The sequence below is a fragment of the Mus musculus genome, chromosome 15, assembly GCF_000001635.26.
Source record: "Mus musculus strain C57BL/6J chromosome 15, GRCm38.p6 C57BL/6J".
In the NCBI taxonomy this organism is placed as follows: domain Eukaryota; kingdom Metazoa; phylum Chordata; class Mammalia; order Rodentia; family Muridae; genus Mus; species Mus musculus.
In genome coordinates this window covers 35,844,184-35,864,027 of record NC_000081.6, presented here as the reverse complement: position 1 = coordinate 35,864,027, position 19,844 = coordinate 35,844,184, and the positions used below count along the sequence as shown (strand labels likewise).

At 41.0% G+C, this 19,844-nt stretch overlaps 1 protein-coding gene across 1 annotated transcript in view; it reads right to left on the bottom strand.

The window, feature by feature from the left end:
• The window catches only part of Vps13b (vacuolar protein sorting 13B), a 560,112-nt gene that overhangs the window by 67,202 nt on the left and 473,066 nt on the right, over positions 1-19,844 (bottom strand). Inside the window, exon 43 of the mRNA NM_177151.4 lies at positions 17,021-17,182. Within this exon, the coding sequence (NP_796125.2) occupies positions 17,021-17,182 (162 nt within the window). The remainder of the gene's footprint in view (positions 1-17,020; positions 17,183-19,844) is intronic.

The following is a 19,844-nucleotide window of genomic DNA, read 5'->3' as shown; positions in this document are numbered from 1 at the left end:
CATTCAGAGATGAAGCACCTAACCCTCAAGAGACTGGAGGCCCCAGGGAGGTCAGGTGGGGTGGGGAGGGGTCATCCACGTATAAATGGGGTGGGGAGGAGGTGTGGGGTGTGGAACAGTTGGAGGATGGATGGGGAGGGGCAGGGAATGGAATATGGAGTGTACAAAATGAATTACAAATAAAATAAAATAAAATTAAAAAACTGTAGAGTGTGATGGTACCATGTAATAAACTGTAACTCCATTTCTAAAAAAAAAAAAGGCAAATCCTGCTTTTGGGCAGTCAAGAGGTATGCGCATAGACACCTGGGGATGTGGATGCTTAAGGGTTAGCAAGAAGACCTGGTAAAGAAAGGAAGAGTCAGAGCAGCCAAGCCTAGGTCAGTCAATGCCACTTCCCCTGAAAACCATCCATCAACAAACACAAGTGACTGAAGCATGGAAGACAGAATAGTGGAAACAATGAGCGTGCTTGGAGGAAGGACACAATGTTGCCCACATATTTTACCAAAAATCCTCAAAATAGTTCAGTATACTGTGCCATTTCATCTTAGGTTTATAATGGCCATTTGAATTCCCACAGGTAAGTTACAATATCCAATATCACATTTTTCTACCAAGCACTCTGGAATAATCACTATTTTAACATATTGGTGTGTGAAATCTGTTCCAGGACTTTTATTTTGCAGGATGAGTCTTTGGAATGTTACAGGAAGCAACGGGGACAGCAACGGCACTTCCTGTTTAACAAGGGGCTATCTCACAGATGTTCTTTGCTTTCCTTTTAACAAGGGGCTATCTCACAGGTAGTCTCTGCTTCAAAGATGATCAGTCAATTCTAAATGCTGGAGATCAGGGGAGACAGACTCAGAGATTTTTTTTTTTAACAAAAAGGTTCAATAAGCAAGTTTGTTCATTTATTATAATTATCATTATTGGCATTTCAAGTACTTTGATCATGAAATCAGATAGAAATACACACAGCTTATATATATGCGAGGATATACAGGGTTTTTATGAAAGCAGGGTGTGGGCTTTCTCTATTAGTTAAGTTATATATGACATGTGTATATGTGTATGCAGATGAGGACGGTTCTTTTTGCTCTTAATGGAGTTCTATTCACACACTCTGGTGTTGTGTGACATACACAGATTCTCTTTGGACAGATACTCTTGGCAGTCGATGGTTCTCAGAGCTTGGCTGGATACAGTTCTTTAGAGGAAGGCTTCCGAGTACGTAGGATGCACATGATAAAGGATAATTCAGGAGCGCTCAGAAACAGAAGCCAAGAAGATAAACTCAAGCTTCTCTGATAGTCATTCAGATGCACTGGGTAAACACTCTTGCGCTTGTGAATCAGAACTGTCAGCTTCTGTTTGTTTATATATCTACTGTAACTATACACAAGTATAAATGATGAAAAAACCTATCCAAACTTAGAACTAAAACACTCTTTTCTTTATGTTACTCTCAAATGTAGGAGACATCAGCAAAATTTAATTTAGGAGACATGCCAACACATGTCCTAAAAAAAGATTGAGAGGTTTTATGAGATTTTAATTTATTTTTAGTCATTATAATGATTTGGGCAACTTAACTTGTTATCTCTAACTTTTAATTAGAGGAAAAAAGAAGGCAACAGATGGACAGAAAAGAAATAAAAAAAATTCTTATTTATTTTCATTGAAGTAAGTTGTGTTGCCATACGGAGAAAACATTTTTATAAAGGTTAAAGTATCCATGGCAACTGCAGATTCTCAGAGCCTCGCCAAGTTGTGCAGTTGGTTTTTCTTTCCCAGAGAGGGAATGTGCTAAGACCTTGTCCTAACTCATTCTATCCCCAAATGTGAGCCAGGCAAGCCAAACATGAACTGATGCTGTAGGGAAGCCCCTGACTCCACAAGAATGGGTTAGTTCACATTTATCTGAAAATCTGCTCTCAGCGGTCTTCAAAATTCACTAACTTGGCAAGCCGAGAATTATCATGAGAAATGAAATAATTTCATAACTCTGAAGTCATCCAACATTCCTAGTGTCTGACACTCACTGGGTTTGTCCATATCTTGGGCATTATTCTAACCTTTAAATAATAAGTTCTTCAATATCCTGGGAATAATTAAAAGCACAGAGATGATCAGAAGTACCACAGTGTAATAGTATGCCACTTTCTTGGTTAATGTGTTTGTCACACAGGTTCATGGAAATGGGTGATGATTAAAGGCAATCATGGTATGTATGCTGAGGTCTTTATGACATTCCTAATCAGCATTTACCATACATTAAAAATGGAAAAGTACTATGCTTCAATAGCCCAGCTGCACAGCCTTTCTCCAAACACACTGCAATAAAATTCACATTTACAATGAGCCCTGTAAAGAACCTTTATGTTTAGACACCAGTGAGCTGAGGACACTCACATTTGCAGAATACTGGCTTGTGGAAAGGTACTCAATGCCTTGTAAAAATCTTAGGGAATCTCAAGTATGTAGTCTTCAAAGCTACATTTCAATATCTAGAATTTACTGCCAAGGGATGGGCAGTCTCAGCAGCCATTCCTCTCTGAACCTCACAGCTTAAATAATCCCCAGTTTTGTAGAAAACTCCAGAAATGGGCCCTGGGAGAGGAGGAAGTGCCCTACCACAACCCTCCCATGGCCCTCTCCTGTAAAGACAGGAAAGGCGAAAATGCACGAGATTCTTAGGAAGAGACTCACACAGGGAAAGAAGCTCAGACTCAAACGCCTGTGTGCAGTTTAAGGAGGTGAGGGAACTCCATCTTGGCTAGATATTTAGTGTTAGAACACACTCTGGTCTCAGTCCTATGGGTAACTTTGGAAGGCACTGGAAAGTCCCACAGAGTAATGTGACTTTCCTGATGGAAGAAAGATACTTGAGAAAAGGAAAAGCCAAGAGACCGAGGCTTTAGCTCCTTCAGCTCCTCTGGTTGCATGAAAAATGAAATAAGGAAGCATTTGACAGCAATTGGACAGTAGTTCCTGGTTCTTAAATAGAATCAATGTTGACAGAATATTTTGGATTAAAATTCTTGCCAAATGGTCCCAAGAAGTGTTTACCTGTTGATTTTAACAATAAAAAGAATCTTGTTACTGTTACTGTGGAGCAAGGCATAAAAATCTTTCCTTCCCAAGTGGACTTGCTGGTTGCAGACAGCTGTCTCTGAATGACAATGAGGGTGACACTGTAGACTTCTGGGACATGATTTCCATGATTAGAAAGAAAGACAGCACGTGCTACATTTAATGTGTATTTAGTATAAGTATACAATATTTAGTAAGTATTCTATCCAGCTTCAGTTTATGAAAAATAATAAGAATCTTTACAGATTAAATATAGATTAAATAAGAGTGTGAGAAGCTGTACCTGCACTTAGGCCTGGAGACTGGCTCCACTTGAAGCATGTGCCTGGTCTGAGTCTGACTGCACTGATGATGTGCGTGCGTGTGTGTGTGTGTGTGTGTGTGTGTGTGTGTGTGTGTGTGTGTGTACATACCAGATTAAAAAATATGTATAGTATATAGAAAGCCATCCAGGATGATATAAAAGTAGGGTTTATAGTATAGGATTGTAAACTATGACTTTAAGCTTTTGATCTTGAGTACTATTAGAGGGGTTATGGGAACCCGCAGCGTTCTCTATTCAGTGAGCATCTACTGAAGGCCTATCACAAAGCATAACTAGCACCATTATGGCCTCCTTTCCTGTCCACCTTTCACTCCAATTTACCTGCCTCTGACTTCAGAGGAGGCCCCTTTAAGTTGTTCCTGGCCATAAATCTTGTGTGTAGGCTCTTTTCCAGCTTAATTTTGTAACATGCTCTCCCCAATGTGTCAGAAGGATTCTAAGAGTTCTTGCCTGAGTTTCAAGAGACCACACAGTCTCTAGTTCTCTCAGAACAATTTTGCCATGTGAAGAATTCTGAGCCAGCTTGCTTGACAGGTCACATGCCAGAGAATCAAGATATCCGGCCAACATCCAGCCTAGGCCGGCAAGGCCATCTTGAATTCCTTGCCTCTGCTACCTTCCAAGCTGTCTCTGCTCTCCTGAGTGCACCCTTGTTGGGGCAGCACGGTCTCTGCTGGAGTGGCCCTAGATCTCTCCTAGGCAGACTCATGACCTGATGAATGGTTTCAGCGTGATGTGTGGAATGCTTTAGTAAGCAACAATAGGAATCCGCTGTGGAGCTCTTCCCATCTAAGGTCAACCTGTGGCTAACATCTGAAATTTATTCTTTTCTAAGTCTTTATGTCATCAATAGTTCTTCCTCTATTCGCTATCATCAATCTCTCTGCAATTTATTTTCATATGAGCATGCTTAAATTTATTTAAAATCCTCCCTGGCCTTGTGATTTTTGTATTGTATCTAATATCCATTTTTTTTTAAAGAATAAAAACATGAAGCTAACCGAATAAAAACTCCAGACTTATCTTCCTCACTTTTGTTCTTTCAGTTCATTTCCTAGCCTAGCATAGCATAATTTCTATCTTTATCTTTCCAAACAGGATCTTTTAGCTATGAAGCTATCAGTGATGTCCTAAATGTCCAATATAGCAGTCTCTGGTTTTTGCACCAATCAATCTCCCTATGACAGCTAAGAATAGTGATTATGTTGAGGTTTGGTCTTTTGCTAGTGTTGTAATGTTAAATACTGGTCCCCAAGATCTGGTTGCCTCAGGGATGAGAGAATCCTCACATACATCAAGTGATGCAATGTAATCCTGCACCTTAATTTAAAACTATTGGTTGAATAAAGATGCCTACAGCTACAGCCTAAAGCTGGGCAGAATTGAGGTAGGCGGGCCTTCATTGCTCAGCGCATGGGGTCTGAGGAGAGGAACGCAAGGAAAAAGCGGAATGGGGGAGAGTCGACACCATGGGGTAAGGAATTGTGAGAACTGGAATGAGGGCTGGCCAGTCAGAGTAAGAATGGCTCAGGGGGAACATGGCAAGTCATATCTTGGGGTTATTGGCAGGAAAATAGACATAGTAGCATCGAGGGTAGATTTGGGCACAGCTGTAGTGCTTTAAAGACTTATTATAGATATAAAGATTGTGATCTAAGGCAAAGTAGAAGCCCTCTGATTGAGATTAAGTAATTACTACAATGATGATAACTCTACCAGGCGAGAGAGTTATTGGTGCTTGTGTGTGTGTGTGTGTGTGTCTGTGTGTGTATACATGTACGTTAGGAAGTAGGAGGTCAGTGTTCTGTGACTTCTTGCATTGCTCCTTCTTGAGATAAGGTCTCTCGTTGTACCTGGAGCTTTCTGATTGTTTAGACTGGCTAGCCAGTAAGCCTCTGCAAGCTCATTTCTAAGAAAGCCCAATGATGCCTGCTTCTTATTATCTGTTTCTTTGCTTAATTGTTTCCACATTAGACAGGACTGATTTGTGTTTTACCCCCTGGGATGTAACAGAAATGATAATAACTTCTAAGCATAAACACTGGCTTCTGTCTCATATTGTTCTGGATTCACTGACCTAGGGGAAACCAGCTGCTACATCAAGAGAACACACAAGTGACTCTATGGAAGGATGCCTTAAGTGAGCACCTGAAACCTCCTACCATGAGCCACATGAGTATGACATTTTGGAAGCCGACCTTGCAGCTCAGTCAAGTCTTCCGATGGCTAGACTGCAGCTCTGGCTGATGCCTTAATTACACTCTTTTCAGACCCTGGTATTAACCTAGTTCTGAAATTCCTCACTCAACAAAACCCTTTGACTACTTCTCCTCCTCCTCTTCCCTCTTTCTTCTTCTTCTTCTTCTTCTTCTTCTTCTTCTTCTTCTTCTTCTTCTTCTTCTTCTTCTTCTTCTCCTTCTCCTTCTCCTTCTCCTTCTCCTCCTCCTCCTCCTCCTTCTTCTTCTTCCTCTTCTTTTCTTCTTCTTCTTCTCCTTCTCTCTTCTTCTTTTCTCCTCCTCCTCCTCCTCTCTTCTTCTTTTCTCCTCCTCCTCCTCTTCTTCTCCTCCTCCTTCTCCTCCTCCTCCTCTTCTTCTTCTCCTCCTTCTTCTCCTTCTCCTTCTTAAAGATTTATTTATTTGTTGTATATATAGCATTCTACCAGCATGTACACCTGCAGGCCAAAAGAGGACATCAGATCCCATTATAGATGGTTGTGAGCCACCATGTGGTTGCTGGGTATGGAACTCAGGACCTCTGGCAGAGCAGACTGTGCTCTTGACCTCTGAGCCATCTCTCCAGACTTCTCCTCCTCCTCCTCTTGTTGTTATCATTGTTTATTATTATTATTATTATTATTATTATTATTATTATTATTATTATTACTGTTCTAGGTACTCAAGTTTTTTTGTGATAACTTGATAGATACCACAGACAAGTAAGAGAAATTTTGTTACTTATGAACTGGTGCTCTTGTAACAAAAGCCCAAGATGTAGAAGGGGAACTGGAGCAGAAAAGAAAAATCTATAAAGACACAAGAAAGTATTAGTGGATACCTAAGAAGCGTCAAAGAGAAAATGACTAGAAACCTGAGCTTCCATCAGAGGCTGATGCTGAGGAGAATGAAAAGGGCTGTTTGCTCGTTTGCTCGGAAGTGTCAGGAAGTTCATCATCAACCCTGTAGCCACTGTGCATGGAAAGCAGCCAAAGGGCATAAACCAAAGGATCTAGCTAAGGTTTCCACACAGTCAGTGCTGAAGCTCCTCCTAGCTTCTACCTCCAGCTTGTGCTGAAATCTGGGAGGGATGCAAAAGATTAAGGAACCATCCTTAGATAAAAGGAGGCCAGAGTTTGCTAGTTGTGAAAGCACCAGTTTTATCAAATGGAAAATGACACTAAATGGCATGGCCAGGAACAGTGGTATAGAGATGACAGAGTGTGAACCTATTATATTTTTGGTTAGGGCCTTATGCATATTGAAATTGGTGTCAAACAAAAGTGACTCTGAGATGCTAAAGTGCATTGTCCTTCAGCAATGTCAGTAGGCATCCATTTACTTCTGTGTGTGCAGGTCAGGAGGTAGGAGGGTTGGCCCTGTCTTCATGTAAAAGGACTGTAGATAAGGTGTCAGCTGGACTCTTTTTTGGAGAATCAACTTCTGAGCCTGTTCCAGTGTGGTGGCCTTATTTCGAGGGCTCTGGTCTCACACTGGTTGGTGCTGGCAGCCACTTTCAGGTTGGCTGGCTAGCGCAGCAAGCTCAATGCTCCTACTCATAGGCATCATGGTGGAACAGTCTGCTTTCACGCTATTGGCAGACCCTTATGTCTCTCTTCACAGAAGTTCTGAGCCGCTCAAGGCTTTTATCTGATGAAATTAGGCTCATCCAGGATTAATTAAAAACTAGTCACTTCAGAACCTCAACTGTATCTATAGAATCCTTCACTATGACAGCTGCTTTAAAGTTTATGTCTGATAAACGCAATATCTGGATCCCTGTGGCTTAGCACTGTCTTTTACTTCAAGATGCATACCTTTCCTTTCTGTCTTAGCTCTCTGAGGTGACCTTCTGATCTACTACAGTTATATCATGTAACACTGTAAACACTATGTTATAGAGGCCGTGGGTTCTAAAGACTGCTGATTTTGGATTAATTTATTTAGAGTAGTATGGAAGACTCTCCTGCCTGGGAGGGAGACAGCACAGTTCGCACTGAGATGGGAGGTGCTTGTAGTCTTCCAGCATACTCCATGGGTGGCTCAGGAGAAGAGCTGGGTCAACTTTATACATATTATGATCCAACTTTATGGCTTCTCTCCTTCGCAGGGTTCTTTCTTCATTCTTCAGCTGTGATGGTGTCCCGGGCTAGAGATATGACAGGCCACCCTGCACTGCCATGGTTTTGACTCCTTCCCAAATTTGCCCACGTTGTTTAGAACCCAGAGTCCTCAGGCAGTTTTTGGCAATGTTGAGAACTCATAGCTGCTATTCACTGAGTAGTTTCTTATGCATTTATGTCAATATGTCCTCAGCTCTGCCATAGCTCAGGCACCACTATCTTTCCCAGCTTTAGGATATGCAGTAGTGTCCAGCAGTGCATACTTCCTGTGTTGTGTTCTCCTCTTGCCTATATTCTCACCTCTACCAGAAACATCTCTACCAAATGTGTGCAGCTGTGGTATTCCTCTATTTACATTACCCCATGGCTCCCCACAGCTTCCTGCCAGACATAGGGCATCTCTTCCACACAGAGTGGAAGGCTCTTTAGGTCAGAACTCTTCCAAACAGTATTGAGCTGAAATTGGCTCATAATTGATTATGAAAACCAGTCACCAAATAGCCAGAAATTTTTAACAGGTAGTTAAAACATTGACAGCTTGAAGTCAGCTATTGCAGGAATATTTATATCACATTTGGCTGACTGTCTTAGTTAGAGTTTCTATCACTGCAGGGAAACACCATGACCAAAAAGCAAGTTGGGGAGGAAAGGGTTTACTCTGTTTATACTTCCAGCTCATAGCTCATCATTGGAGAAAGTCAGGACAGGCACTCAAACATGGAGGCGGGAGCTGATGCAAAGGCCATGGAGGGGGTGCTTCACAATGTTTGCTCAGCCTGCTTTCTTTTTTTTTTTTAATTAGGTATTTTCCTCGTTTACATTTTCAATGCTATCCCAAAGGTCCCCCATACCCACCCCCCCCAATCCCCTACCCACCCACTCCCCCTTTTTGGCCCTGGCATTCCCCTGTACTGGGGCATATAAAGTTTGCAAGTCCAATGGGCCTCTCTTTGCAGTGATGGCTGACTAGGCCATCTTTTGATACATATGCAGCTAGAGTCAAGAGCTCCGGGGTACTGGTTAGTTCATAATGTTGTTCCATCTATAGGGTTGCAGATCCCTTTAGCTCCTTGGGTAATTTCTCTAGCTCCTCCATTGGGGGCCGTGTGACCCATCCAATAGCTGACAGTGATCATCCACTTCTGTGTTTGCTAGGCCCCGGCATAGTCTCACAAGAGAGAGCTATATCTGGGTCCTTTCAGCAAAATCTTGCTAGTGTATGCAATGGTGTCAGCATTTGGAAGCTCATTATGGGATGGATCCCTCAGCCTGCTTTCTTATAGAACCCAGGACTTGCAGCCCAGAGATGGCTGGACCCTCTTCCATTGATCACTAATTGAGAAAATGCATTACTGCTGGAGCTCATGGAGAAATTTCCTCAACTGAGGCTCCTTTCTCCGTGATGACTCTACCTTGTGTCAAGTTGATAATAAAGCCTGCCAGTACACTAACCCATTTTAAGGCCCTGTCTCTTTAGCGTGACTGGCCTTTTATCCTGAATTACAATGAAATAATATTGAGCTTCCTTGACCATGATATGCTGTTTATATTTCCCAGGCTTTGTGTGCTGTGCTCTCCATGGCAACCTGTATTCAGTGTTTAGCCTGGCCTGTGCTGGGTATAGATGTTCTCACCTTTATGCTATCACAGCCTGAAGACAGCATTAAATTGCTTAGCACAGCATATCAGAGCTCTTGCAGCCTTCACCCAGGTTCCCCTTTGGCAGTTCCACACATGACCTCTGCACTGGCACCAAATTAGATGTGTTCCCCTACTGTGCCATGCTGCCCTGCCTTTGTAGCTTTCTCTCACACATCTTAGTCCATGCATGTGACCACCACCTATGCTCTCACGTCACTGGCCTAAGTAACTCTTTCTCAGTTAAGAATACATTCCTTTGGAGACTGTTTATATTTAATACATACCATAGACCAAAAGGAACCAACCACTACCAAATGAAATATGAATAGGAAGATAGGAGACAAATTAAGGCGGAGAAAAATGACAGAGGACAGGACGCTAGGCCTTGGTGTTTAACACTGCACTGTCATAGTTTTCTCAGTATCGTTTGTGCATTTGTTCTTGTACTGTGAGGATGGCATTCTATATCTAGAATTTAAATTCTTTTCTTGGTTATAGGACACAATAACTATTTATAGTTTCTATACAAATATTTTGAAAATCCTGCAAGTTATTAATCATCATATAGACTTGTTAGATTTTTCTTTACTCTCCTTTTGGTATCTTTCATTTTTTCACTGTAAAGCTGTGGTGAGTATTTTAATGTAAATCTCTGCTTTAGTTTACATCCTGTTCTAACATGAGATTAGGAAATCATGGAGTCATCTCCTTGTACTAAGGTCAAATCTAAGTGAATTAAGGAACTCCACATAAAACCAGAGACACTGAAACTTATAGAGGAGAAAGTAGGGAAAAGCCTCGAAGATATGGGTACAGGGGAAAAATTCCTGAATAGAACAGCAATGGCTTGCGCTGTAAGATCGAGAATTGATAAATGGGACGTCATAAAGTAGCAAAGCTTTTGCAAGGAAAAAAGACACCGTCAATAAGACAAAAAGGCCACCAACAGATTGGGAAAGAATCTTTACCTATCCTAAATCAGATAGGGGACTAATATCCAATATATATAAAGAACTCAAGAAGGTAGACTCCAGAAAATCAAATAACCCCATTAAAAATGGGGCTCAGAGCTGAACAAAGAATTCTCACCTGAGGAATACTAAATGGCAGAGAAGCACCTGAAAAAATGTTCAACATCCTTAATCATCAGGGAAATGCAAATCAAAACAACCCTGAGATTCCATCTCACACCAGTCAGAATGGCTAAGATCAAAAATTCTGGTGACAGCAGATGCTGGCGAGGATGTGGAGAAAGAGGAACACTCCTCCTTTGTTAGTGGGATTGCAAGCTTGTACAACCACTCTGGAAATCAGTCTGGCGGTTCCTCAGAAAATTGGACATAGTACTACCGGAGGATCCCACAATACCTCTCCTGGGCATATATCCAGAAGATGTTCCAACCGGTAAGAAGGACACATGCTCCACTATGTTTATAGCAGCCTTATTTATAATAGCCAGAAGCTGGAAAGAACCCAGATGCCCCTCAACAGAGGAATGGACACAGATAATATGGTACATTTATACAATGTAGTACTACTCAGCTATTAAAAAGAATGAATTTATGAAATTCCTAGCCAAATGGATGGACCTGGAGGGCATCATCCTGAGTGAGGTAACCCAATCACAAAGGAACTCACACAACATGTACTCACTGATAAGTGGATATTAGCCCAGAAACTTAGGATACTCAAGATATAAGATACAATTTGCTAAATGCATGAAACTCAAGAAGAACGAAGACCAAAGTGTGGACACTTTGCTCCTTCTGAGAATTGGGAACAAAACAACCATGGAAGGAGTTACAGAGACAAAGTTTGGAGCTGAGACGAAAGGATGGACCATCTAGAGACTGCCATATCTGGGGATCCATCCCATAATCAGCTTCCAAACGCTGACACCATTGCATACACTAGCAAGATTTTGCTGAAAGGACCCAGATAGAGCTGTCTCTTATGAGACTATGCCGGGGACTAGCAAACACAGAAGTGGATGCTCACAGTCAGCTATTGGATGGATCATAGGGCCCCCAATGGAGGAGCTAGAGAAATTACCCAAGGAGCTAAAGGGATCTGCAACCCTATAGGTGGAACAACAATATGAACTAACCAGTACCCCGGAGCTCGTGTCTCTAGCTGCATATGTATCAAAAGATGGCCTAGTCGGCTATCACTGGAAAGAGAGGCCCATTGGACTTGCAAACTTTATATGCCCCAGTACAGGGGAATGCCAGGGCCAAAAAGTGGGAGTGGGTGGGTAGGCAAGTGGTGGGGGGAGGGTATGGGGGACTTTTGGGATAGCATTGGAAATGTAAATGAGGAAAATACCTAATTAAAAATATTAAAAAAAAAAAGAAATCATGGAGTCAAGTTTACAGAGGCTTATTTTAATGCTTTGAAGCTTCTTATCCAAGGAATCCTAGACAGGGAGACCACATTCCACCAGCAACTTGTGTAGCAGGGACACACAGACAGTCACTCACACACACACACACACAAACACAAGTGGAAAGGGAATGTATGTGTAAGTATATGATCCAGGAGGTATTGGGGGAAGGGTGAATATTGTATATATAAATGACATTCTCGAAGAATTCATTAAAAAATCTTGATCATTTGTTCTTTTTAAAGAAACTTCACAACCCCTAGCACCATGCACAAAACAAAACTAGCTCTAACACATGTGTGCACACTGAGAACACTTGACAAATATCAGTGTGAAGTAAGGAGGCAGTAAGGAGTCTGTCATTTTTCTGGATCCATCTAAACAAACACATGGCATGAATGCACTTGGAAAGAGTGGCGACTGAAGAGGACTTACAGGCCAGTTCACAAAATGGACAATTCGCTGGAATTATAAGATTCTTATCCTCAAAACACACCGTAATCTTAAGAAAATGGAAACATTTCACCTTAAAATAGTTCTACATCCCAAAAGGGAACTGGAGAACTTTCTAAAGCTCTTCCACTGACTGGGTACAGAATGAGAGCAACAAAATACTTCACTGTTATTTGACAAGCATTTTTACTGCATGGCTTACACTATTACTCTTATCATTTCTTACATTTTTGAGATTTTTTTTTTTTGCCAAGCACTGAAGTGATGGGAATACCAGAAAGGTCAAAGTAAGGAGATTTACAAATCAAACTTTTAGCCTATTGAAATCTATTAGCTATACGACCTGAAGCAAGGATTGGCACATGGGATTATGGGCAAACGGGATATTTTTGGATAGCTTGTGAACCTTTACATTTTTAAAACTGACTTTAAAAAAGATTTTGTTAAAAAATTAAAAATTAGACTTACTCACTTTTATTTTATTTTATGTGTGAATGTTTTGCTCATAAGTATACCTGTGTACCATGTGCATGTCCTAGGAAGTTCAAAAGAGGGCACTGGATCCTCTGGAACTGGAGGTATGGATGGCGGTGAGCCATCATGTGAGTGCTGGGAATCAAACCGAGTTTTCTATAAGAGCAACAAATGCTCTTCACTACTGGCCAGTTCTGCTCCAGTCAGAACCTTTACAATTATAATGTTGGGAAAGAAAAAGGCAAAAGAGCAATTCAACACATGTGACAGTAGAATGAAACTAGAACTTCATCTATAAGTACAGTGTCACTGGAGTGCAGCCTCTTCATTCCTTTATGAACTCTACTGTGCTCTGCATGATGAGAAGCTGCAACACCACTTGTAAGACTACAGAAGCCTAATACATTAGCTACCTTATTAACTACCTGATCCTTTAAAGGACAGTTGCCAACCTCTGCCTTTACTGTACGGTTTATGTTTCTGGCACTATGCCTGTTTACTGGATATTTGCAAGACACTCTCCTGGTTTTCAAAATAAATTGTTATCTAGGTCCATTTACAATTTAAGAGATGTGCCATTTCCATGAAGTTATAAATTACCTTTACGTTCACTGTAGAGAAATTTTTCTTATTTTAGATATACTCTCTAGAGCCCCCACCCCCTTGTTTTTTTACATTGTTTGATTTAATTACTAAAATTAAGTGATGGCAGGGCTGAAGCAATGGCTCAAGTGAGGAACACTGACTGCTGTTGCAGAGAGCCTATTTCAGTTTTCAGCACCCACATAATGGCTCATGACCATCCTTTACTCTAGTTATATACAGTATATCCAAAATCCTCTTTTGACTTCTGTAGACACTAGGCACTCACAATGGTGTGCACACACATGCACAAAACATTCAAACTGCACATAAAATAAAAATAAACCTTCATACTAAAACAAACTAAATCACTAGTAATTAGAATTCTATACTTCTAAGTATGTGCATAATTTATAAACTGTGTCATCTGAAAGTAAAAAGAGGTACACACTCTTACATACAAAGCACAGGTTTTCCTATTTCAAGGGCAGATCAACCAAAGTGCTAGAACCAGAAAGGAAGCTGTTTATGATAGCCTATACATGAATCCTACAGTTTGTGGAGGTGCCGCTCTATCTGGCTTGGCTAAACCAGACAAGGCTCCCCTTATCTCTGATCTGTATATACTTGTTCATACTCTGGGAGGATGCCATCAACTTACACTTCTAGGATCTAGATTCAACTGTGTATGGTAAGAAAGACTTCTTTGAAGACCAACTCCTTGATGGTTATTGTGGTCACCCAACCTATCTGGAGAGCTGAACTCAAGATATTTACAAGTCCTCTGTGGTGGCATTTGATTCTGTGCAGCTGAACATGTTCAATTATTCCCTAGGAAACAGTTCCGCTCTTCATTTGTTTGTGTAGGCAAGAAATTGTTGTGGAATGTCCAATATTTTAAGTGATTCTGCCTCATAGCATGTGTTAGAAACTATAAGGAGAGTTTATGACTTCTCAATTCTAAAAGGTTTCTCAGCTTCAGATTTCTGGAATTGGTTGTGTTCGTGTTACTTCTTGTCCTACTGGGATTCAATGTTGTTAGCAACCTTCTGTGTGGTTCTAAGATACCCTGACCTTTTGAAACCTTTCCAGGTGTTGCTGCCACTTCCTTGGTCTCTGCAATATAAGCTGTATTGTTTAGTAGAGTTAAGTTCTATGAACTTTAGAAATCCTTCCTGAGACTGTGAACTGACTAATACCCAAGGTTGCATACACAAATGTTCCTAAAACCCAGCCTGCTGGGCAGTTCAGGATATGACTTGGAATCTGGAAAAAGGAACATTTTGCTCACTGTGTATCTGTGACGAGTTCCAGGTGCAGCCTGGAGTTAAGTGGTTGTTTTTTCTGATCCTCAGATGTAAGCTCTCATTAGAGTATAGTAGTGTGTGCTGTTGTGGATGTTAGGAATTCCATGAGGACCCTCTGGGCCTATTAAGGCTTTTGGCTTCAGAGAGTCTTAAAATATATTTCAGCATACATAGAAACAAAAAAGACATCATTTTCTCTTAAAGGAGTCTGGTTTATTAAACACAATGCTTTCTTTTTTTGGGTAGGGATGGGGTTGAGATAGGTCTTCACATTAGCTCAGCTTGGCCTTGAACTCACTATGTGGTAGAGGATGATAGAATTTTTTGATCCTCCTTCCTCAACTTTCTGAGTGCTGGGATTACAGGTGCACCATCACACTCAGTTAAAGACAATGTTTGACACAAATAATTTATATACCTTAAAAGTTACAGAAGTTAAGTTTGGTGACACAGTTAACACTTTGCAAAGGTTTATACTTGGACCAACAATCCTCTATTACTTTGGCTTTAGGCTTACATGGTATACTGTATCAGAGATTTCTCAGCCTTTCTCTTAAAACCTCACAGATTGGCTAGTTCAACAGACAAATCATGCTGTCAAAATACAGGGAAAGAAGAGAGAATTGTGGATATAAAACTGCATATATAAACTAATAAAAGGTAAGTTCTCTTATCCTTAAAATATGTATGGCAATAAAATACAGAGATGTTGTGAAAATAAACTAGTATTAAAAAAAAACAACAAAAAACCCAAAACATAAAACCAACAGGTGCAATGGTGACAGTGACCATCCATTCTTGTTTCTCACTGACCTTTCCTCTACCCAGGAACTGCATATCCCCATAGTCCTGAGCCATCTCTTAGGATCAGCCTTTCCAGATGAGCTCCAGGAATCCTGGTGCTGACTCTGCAGGGGACTAAGTGTCTTTCTGTTTTGCTTTGTAGGTTGAGCCTGTAGCTGGCTGTGTGTGGCTACTAGAGTGTACAGCCACGTGGTATTGTAGTTACTTGGATGCGTATTTCTTGCCACTGATAGTGCATTGCTGGGATGCAGTGACCATGGAAGGCTATACAGCTAGTGCTACTATGGTTGGGCTTGCCTGGTGCAGGCCTTGTGTGTGTGTGTATGCCTCTACTTTTGTGACTAATTAAAAAAAACAACAAAAGAAACAAATAGAATGAGACAAAGAAACAAATGTAACATCCTCACGTCACACAGGGCAAATGAAAACTCTAACATGGAAAAGTTGCACAAAAATTGGAAAATATATATGATCTAGGGTAAAATTATGAATGCAGTATCATATTGTGTGAGAAGCTTTTAAAAGAATTTGTACTAAAAGGTACTGGAGAGACGGTTCATTGGTTTGGTTCCCAGCATCTCTGTCAGGCAGCTCATCTCCAGGGCTCCTACACTTTAGCATCTGTGAACACCTGTACACATATCTACCCTACTCACTCCCACATATATTAAAAGTCTTTTAAAAGAGAATTTGTATTACAAAAGCTTAGAGTTTTAATGTCCTGTTAGATTAATTTGATTTAAAATTAAGATATTTAAATGAATATTTCATTGTATCTACATTTTCAAATTTTATGAGAATGGGGTGATTTCATGTGAAAAATCTCAAGATAACTAAAAGACAGGAATCTAGCTCTTAAGGTACAGACAAGAAAAGAAAGGAGGTGGAGTCTGAAGTGGAACAGACTCTGAAGCTGGCCTATGACCACATGGGAAAACTTGCTCTCTAATTGAATGACTTGCTTTTAATCACAAGCAGATAATAGTTTATTACCCAGAGTTTTAGAAATACACTATTCTTGGGAATACTTCCTAGGACTTCTTTTTCTCATTTAAGACCACATCTTTGCATTTAATTCATCTGTAGACTATCCCTGCAGGGCACATCTCTCTAATTATCCCCATCTAAAGTGACAGAATGGAATTATACCACTTGGAAAACAGACATCCTTTGCTGTGTCTTTTCTCAGTGCTCCTCAGGGCAAAGTTTGTCATTGTGGTCACTGTATGATTCTGACTGTGACTTTCTGCCTTTACTGTTGACAAGCATCTGCCTGGTACATCTGAATAGTGGTTATTTGCCCAGCACCTGTGCTGACTGCATACCGAGCTCTAGTCTAGCTCCTTACACAGAGCAGGGGCTGTTCACCCCCATTCTGGGAAAAGCAAAGCACAGAAGTACAGCATGCTTGTCCAGCACAGGACAAGAGCTCTGCTCTACAGGCCTGTCTCTTTCCCCAGCAGTACCCATGCTTACCAGGGAGCATGGCCTGTGAGCATTCCTGGGTCTCCATCAGATGCCACTACACAGGGAAATAACCACACACAGACATAACTGCAGAATAAACAAATCCCCAATCGGAACAATGGCTGTTTGTAAGACTGATTCGCAAATACCTGTGGGGATTTATGAGAACGCCAGCTGTACTGGTGACTGTGGAGACTCGCCAAAAGAATATTTTCATCAGTATCCACCTGGCCAAACCGCAGTGTCTCCTGTGTGTCATTACAGATCACAAAGTGGCTGAAGACCAACTCTTCTACCTCAGGGCATTTGTTCTGGAAGAAAAAGAATATGAAAGCCAATGTGCGTATCAGATTAATTGCAAGATGTTTGGCAGCTGTCTGCCCAGTGGCCATTGTTTTAACACACAAACGTTAAAGCATCTGCTGTCATTAGCTCTGGTATACAGAATATTCTATACTTTTAGGATAAGCACAACAAAAATATCTTAAAGACATTATATGTTCCAGGAATGTGTTTTGATTTATAGTCCTACAAAATAAATCATACACACAGAAGAGGAAAAGAACAATGAGATCCCACAAACGTTTAACATTTCTTAAAACGAATTAACATGCTATAAAGAGTGCTGTGCTGGGCTGTGCACATTTCTGAACAGAGTACCAGAGGCTAGAATTACCATGTTCCCAGCCCTCTAAACTCTACAATCAAGGCCAATTACCAAAGCCACAGTTTGTACCCTACAGAAAGTAAGGATCATTTAGGTTACTACAATCCTGGGTCCCTTAAGAGGGAGAGAGGGAGCGTGTGTGTGTGTGTGTGTGTGTGTGTGTGTGTGTGTGTGTGTGTGTGTGTATGTGTGTGTGTGTAAATCTGCCCAGGGAGAGATATAAATAAAACCATAACTTTCCCTCTATTGTTAAGAGGCTGAACAGATCAACTCCAGAACCCATTTAAAGGCCAAGTTGCAGTTTTTAAGAGGATTGGTGTTAGTTGAAAAGGTTTCCAGTATCTGTTTCACTCAGCAATGGGTCAGTAGCTAATATGTCCCATAAGCAGTAAAGGATCATCTAACTAGCATGAGGTTTCTATGCTGATACCTTTTTCTCAGCCTAATGAGTCCCTACTAGTTGTGACATCAAAATCACCGGCTGCACTGTCTTTATCACCCAGGTTGTAGCATAAAAGCAGTCACCATGGTTTTAGGAAACTAAAAGCATAGCTAAGAAAGCGATCCCCTTGAGGATCTAAACTTCCAAGTAGCTTATCAATTTGCAGGAGGTAACAGAGTAGACACCTGTCTCAAGTGGACCTCTGTTTCCTGGCTCAGGATCTACAGAAGGCCTCCCCCTTTATGGAGAAGAGGGGGGAAGTAAAGGGTGACCTAATTCAGAAGCAAGACGATGCAGGGGATTAGAATGATGCAGGGAACTAGGAAGTAGTACTTGGCGGTACTCAGCCAGTACAGAGACCAAACCTAGAACTCCATCAGCAAAAAACTGGAAACAATCCAACCTTGGCCATGCAAAATAACAGGTTCTATGGTTTCAGGCCATGAGGAGATCCTGAGAAACACATTCTATTTGACACCCTTGAGGACTACCATCATCATCATCTCCTCCTCCCTCCTCTTCCCCCTCCTCCTCCATCTCCATCATTTATCCATTCTTGCTTAACCTCTCAATTCTCATGGTGCAGAGCCTTGCTTGACAGGCACACCAATTTGCACAGATAGTTCGGTTGAGACCCAAGTCCTTGTGGCCATCACTGCTCTTACCTGAGTTCTAACTGTTACTCATAAATGTAAAGCATGACTGCCGTTTGGTTTCAGACACCAGCTTTACCTGGACTGTGCCTAGAGCACTAGCTGTGTTTCAAATCTCCATTTCTACGATATGCCAGTGTCTCCCCCCACCCCCCACTTCCCACACTACTCAGGCTTCATTAAGCTGTTTCCTGCCCCAGTCAGTTCCTTCTGCTGGGACCTCTATCCCACTTACCTCTTACCTCTTGCTGGATTGCTCTGCTTGTATCTGGCCTCCGGTTCTTCCATATAAAGTCAGTGCCTCAAAGTAGCTTTCTGAAATCCTCCCCAGGCCTGACTAGGTTCCCATTTGATGCTGACATGACACTATTCATCACCTTCAGAGTGCCTGCTTATTTGTTTTATTACCTGGAGAAGGAACAGGACCTGCATCTTTTACAACTTCATGTCTAATACTCTTAGTAATTCCTGATGCTTGAGTACTCAATACACACTTAGGAAACAAACAAACAAACAAACAAACAAACAACAAAAACAAATCTTTGTTTTCTAACTGTGCTAGGAGGTGAGCTCAAGGCTAGGAGCAGGGAAGCACTTGGCCAATGAAACACACCCTAGCCTAACTCTAATAATAACATTGGTAAAGCATGTGACTTTGTACAAACTAAAAACTATTTTAAAAGTGAACTTAAATATCCAATTTTTATGCTCAGATATAACTGCCAGTCACAGTTGGAATGAAATTCTTCAGGCAATCTTTTTTTTTCTTCCCCTTCTGAATCTCCTGGCTGTTGCTATGTGCCTACTTTATCCAATCCTACTTAATGTATTTATCTAAAACCTTTAATCAACTAGAATCACAGTGTGTAATTAGTTTTGATGAGATTTTTCCACTTGGTATTATATAATCAAAATATAATCAAAATAAACTACACTCCTTGTAAGCCTTTCTGTCTCCTTTCCATGAGAGAGTAAAACCATGAAGGAGAGGATACGGCTCCAATTCCCACTCAGTTATACATCCTGAGGTTAAAGTGTACTTTTCACAATGAATTGGGATCAATCTTAACACAGATGTTAAGTTATCAGCTAGAGGTTGAAAAAAATCACATCTTCTCCTCATCCCTAAAACTGATGAGGGTTTAAGGAAGAAAATATAAATTAAGGAACAAAAGGGGGTTGCTTATATTTTTCTAAAGAACATTTGAGGT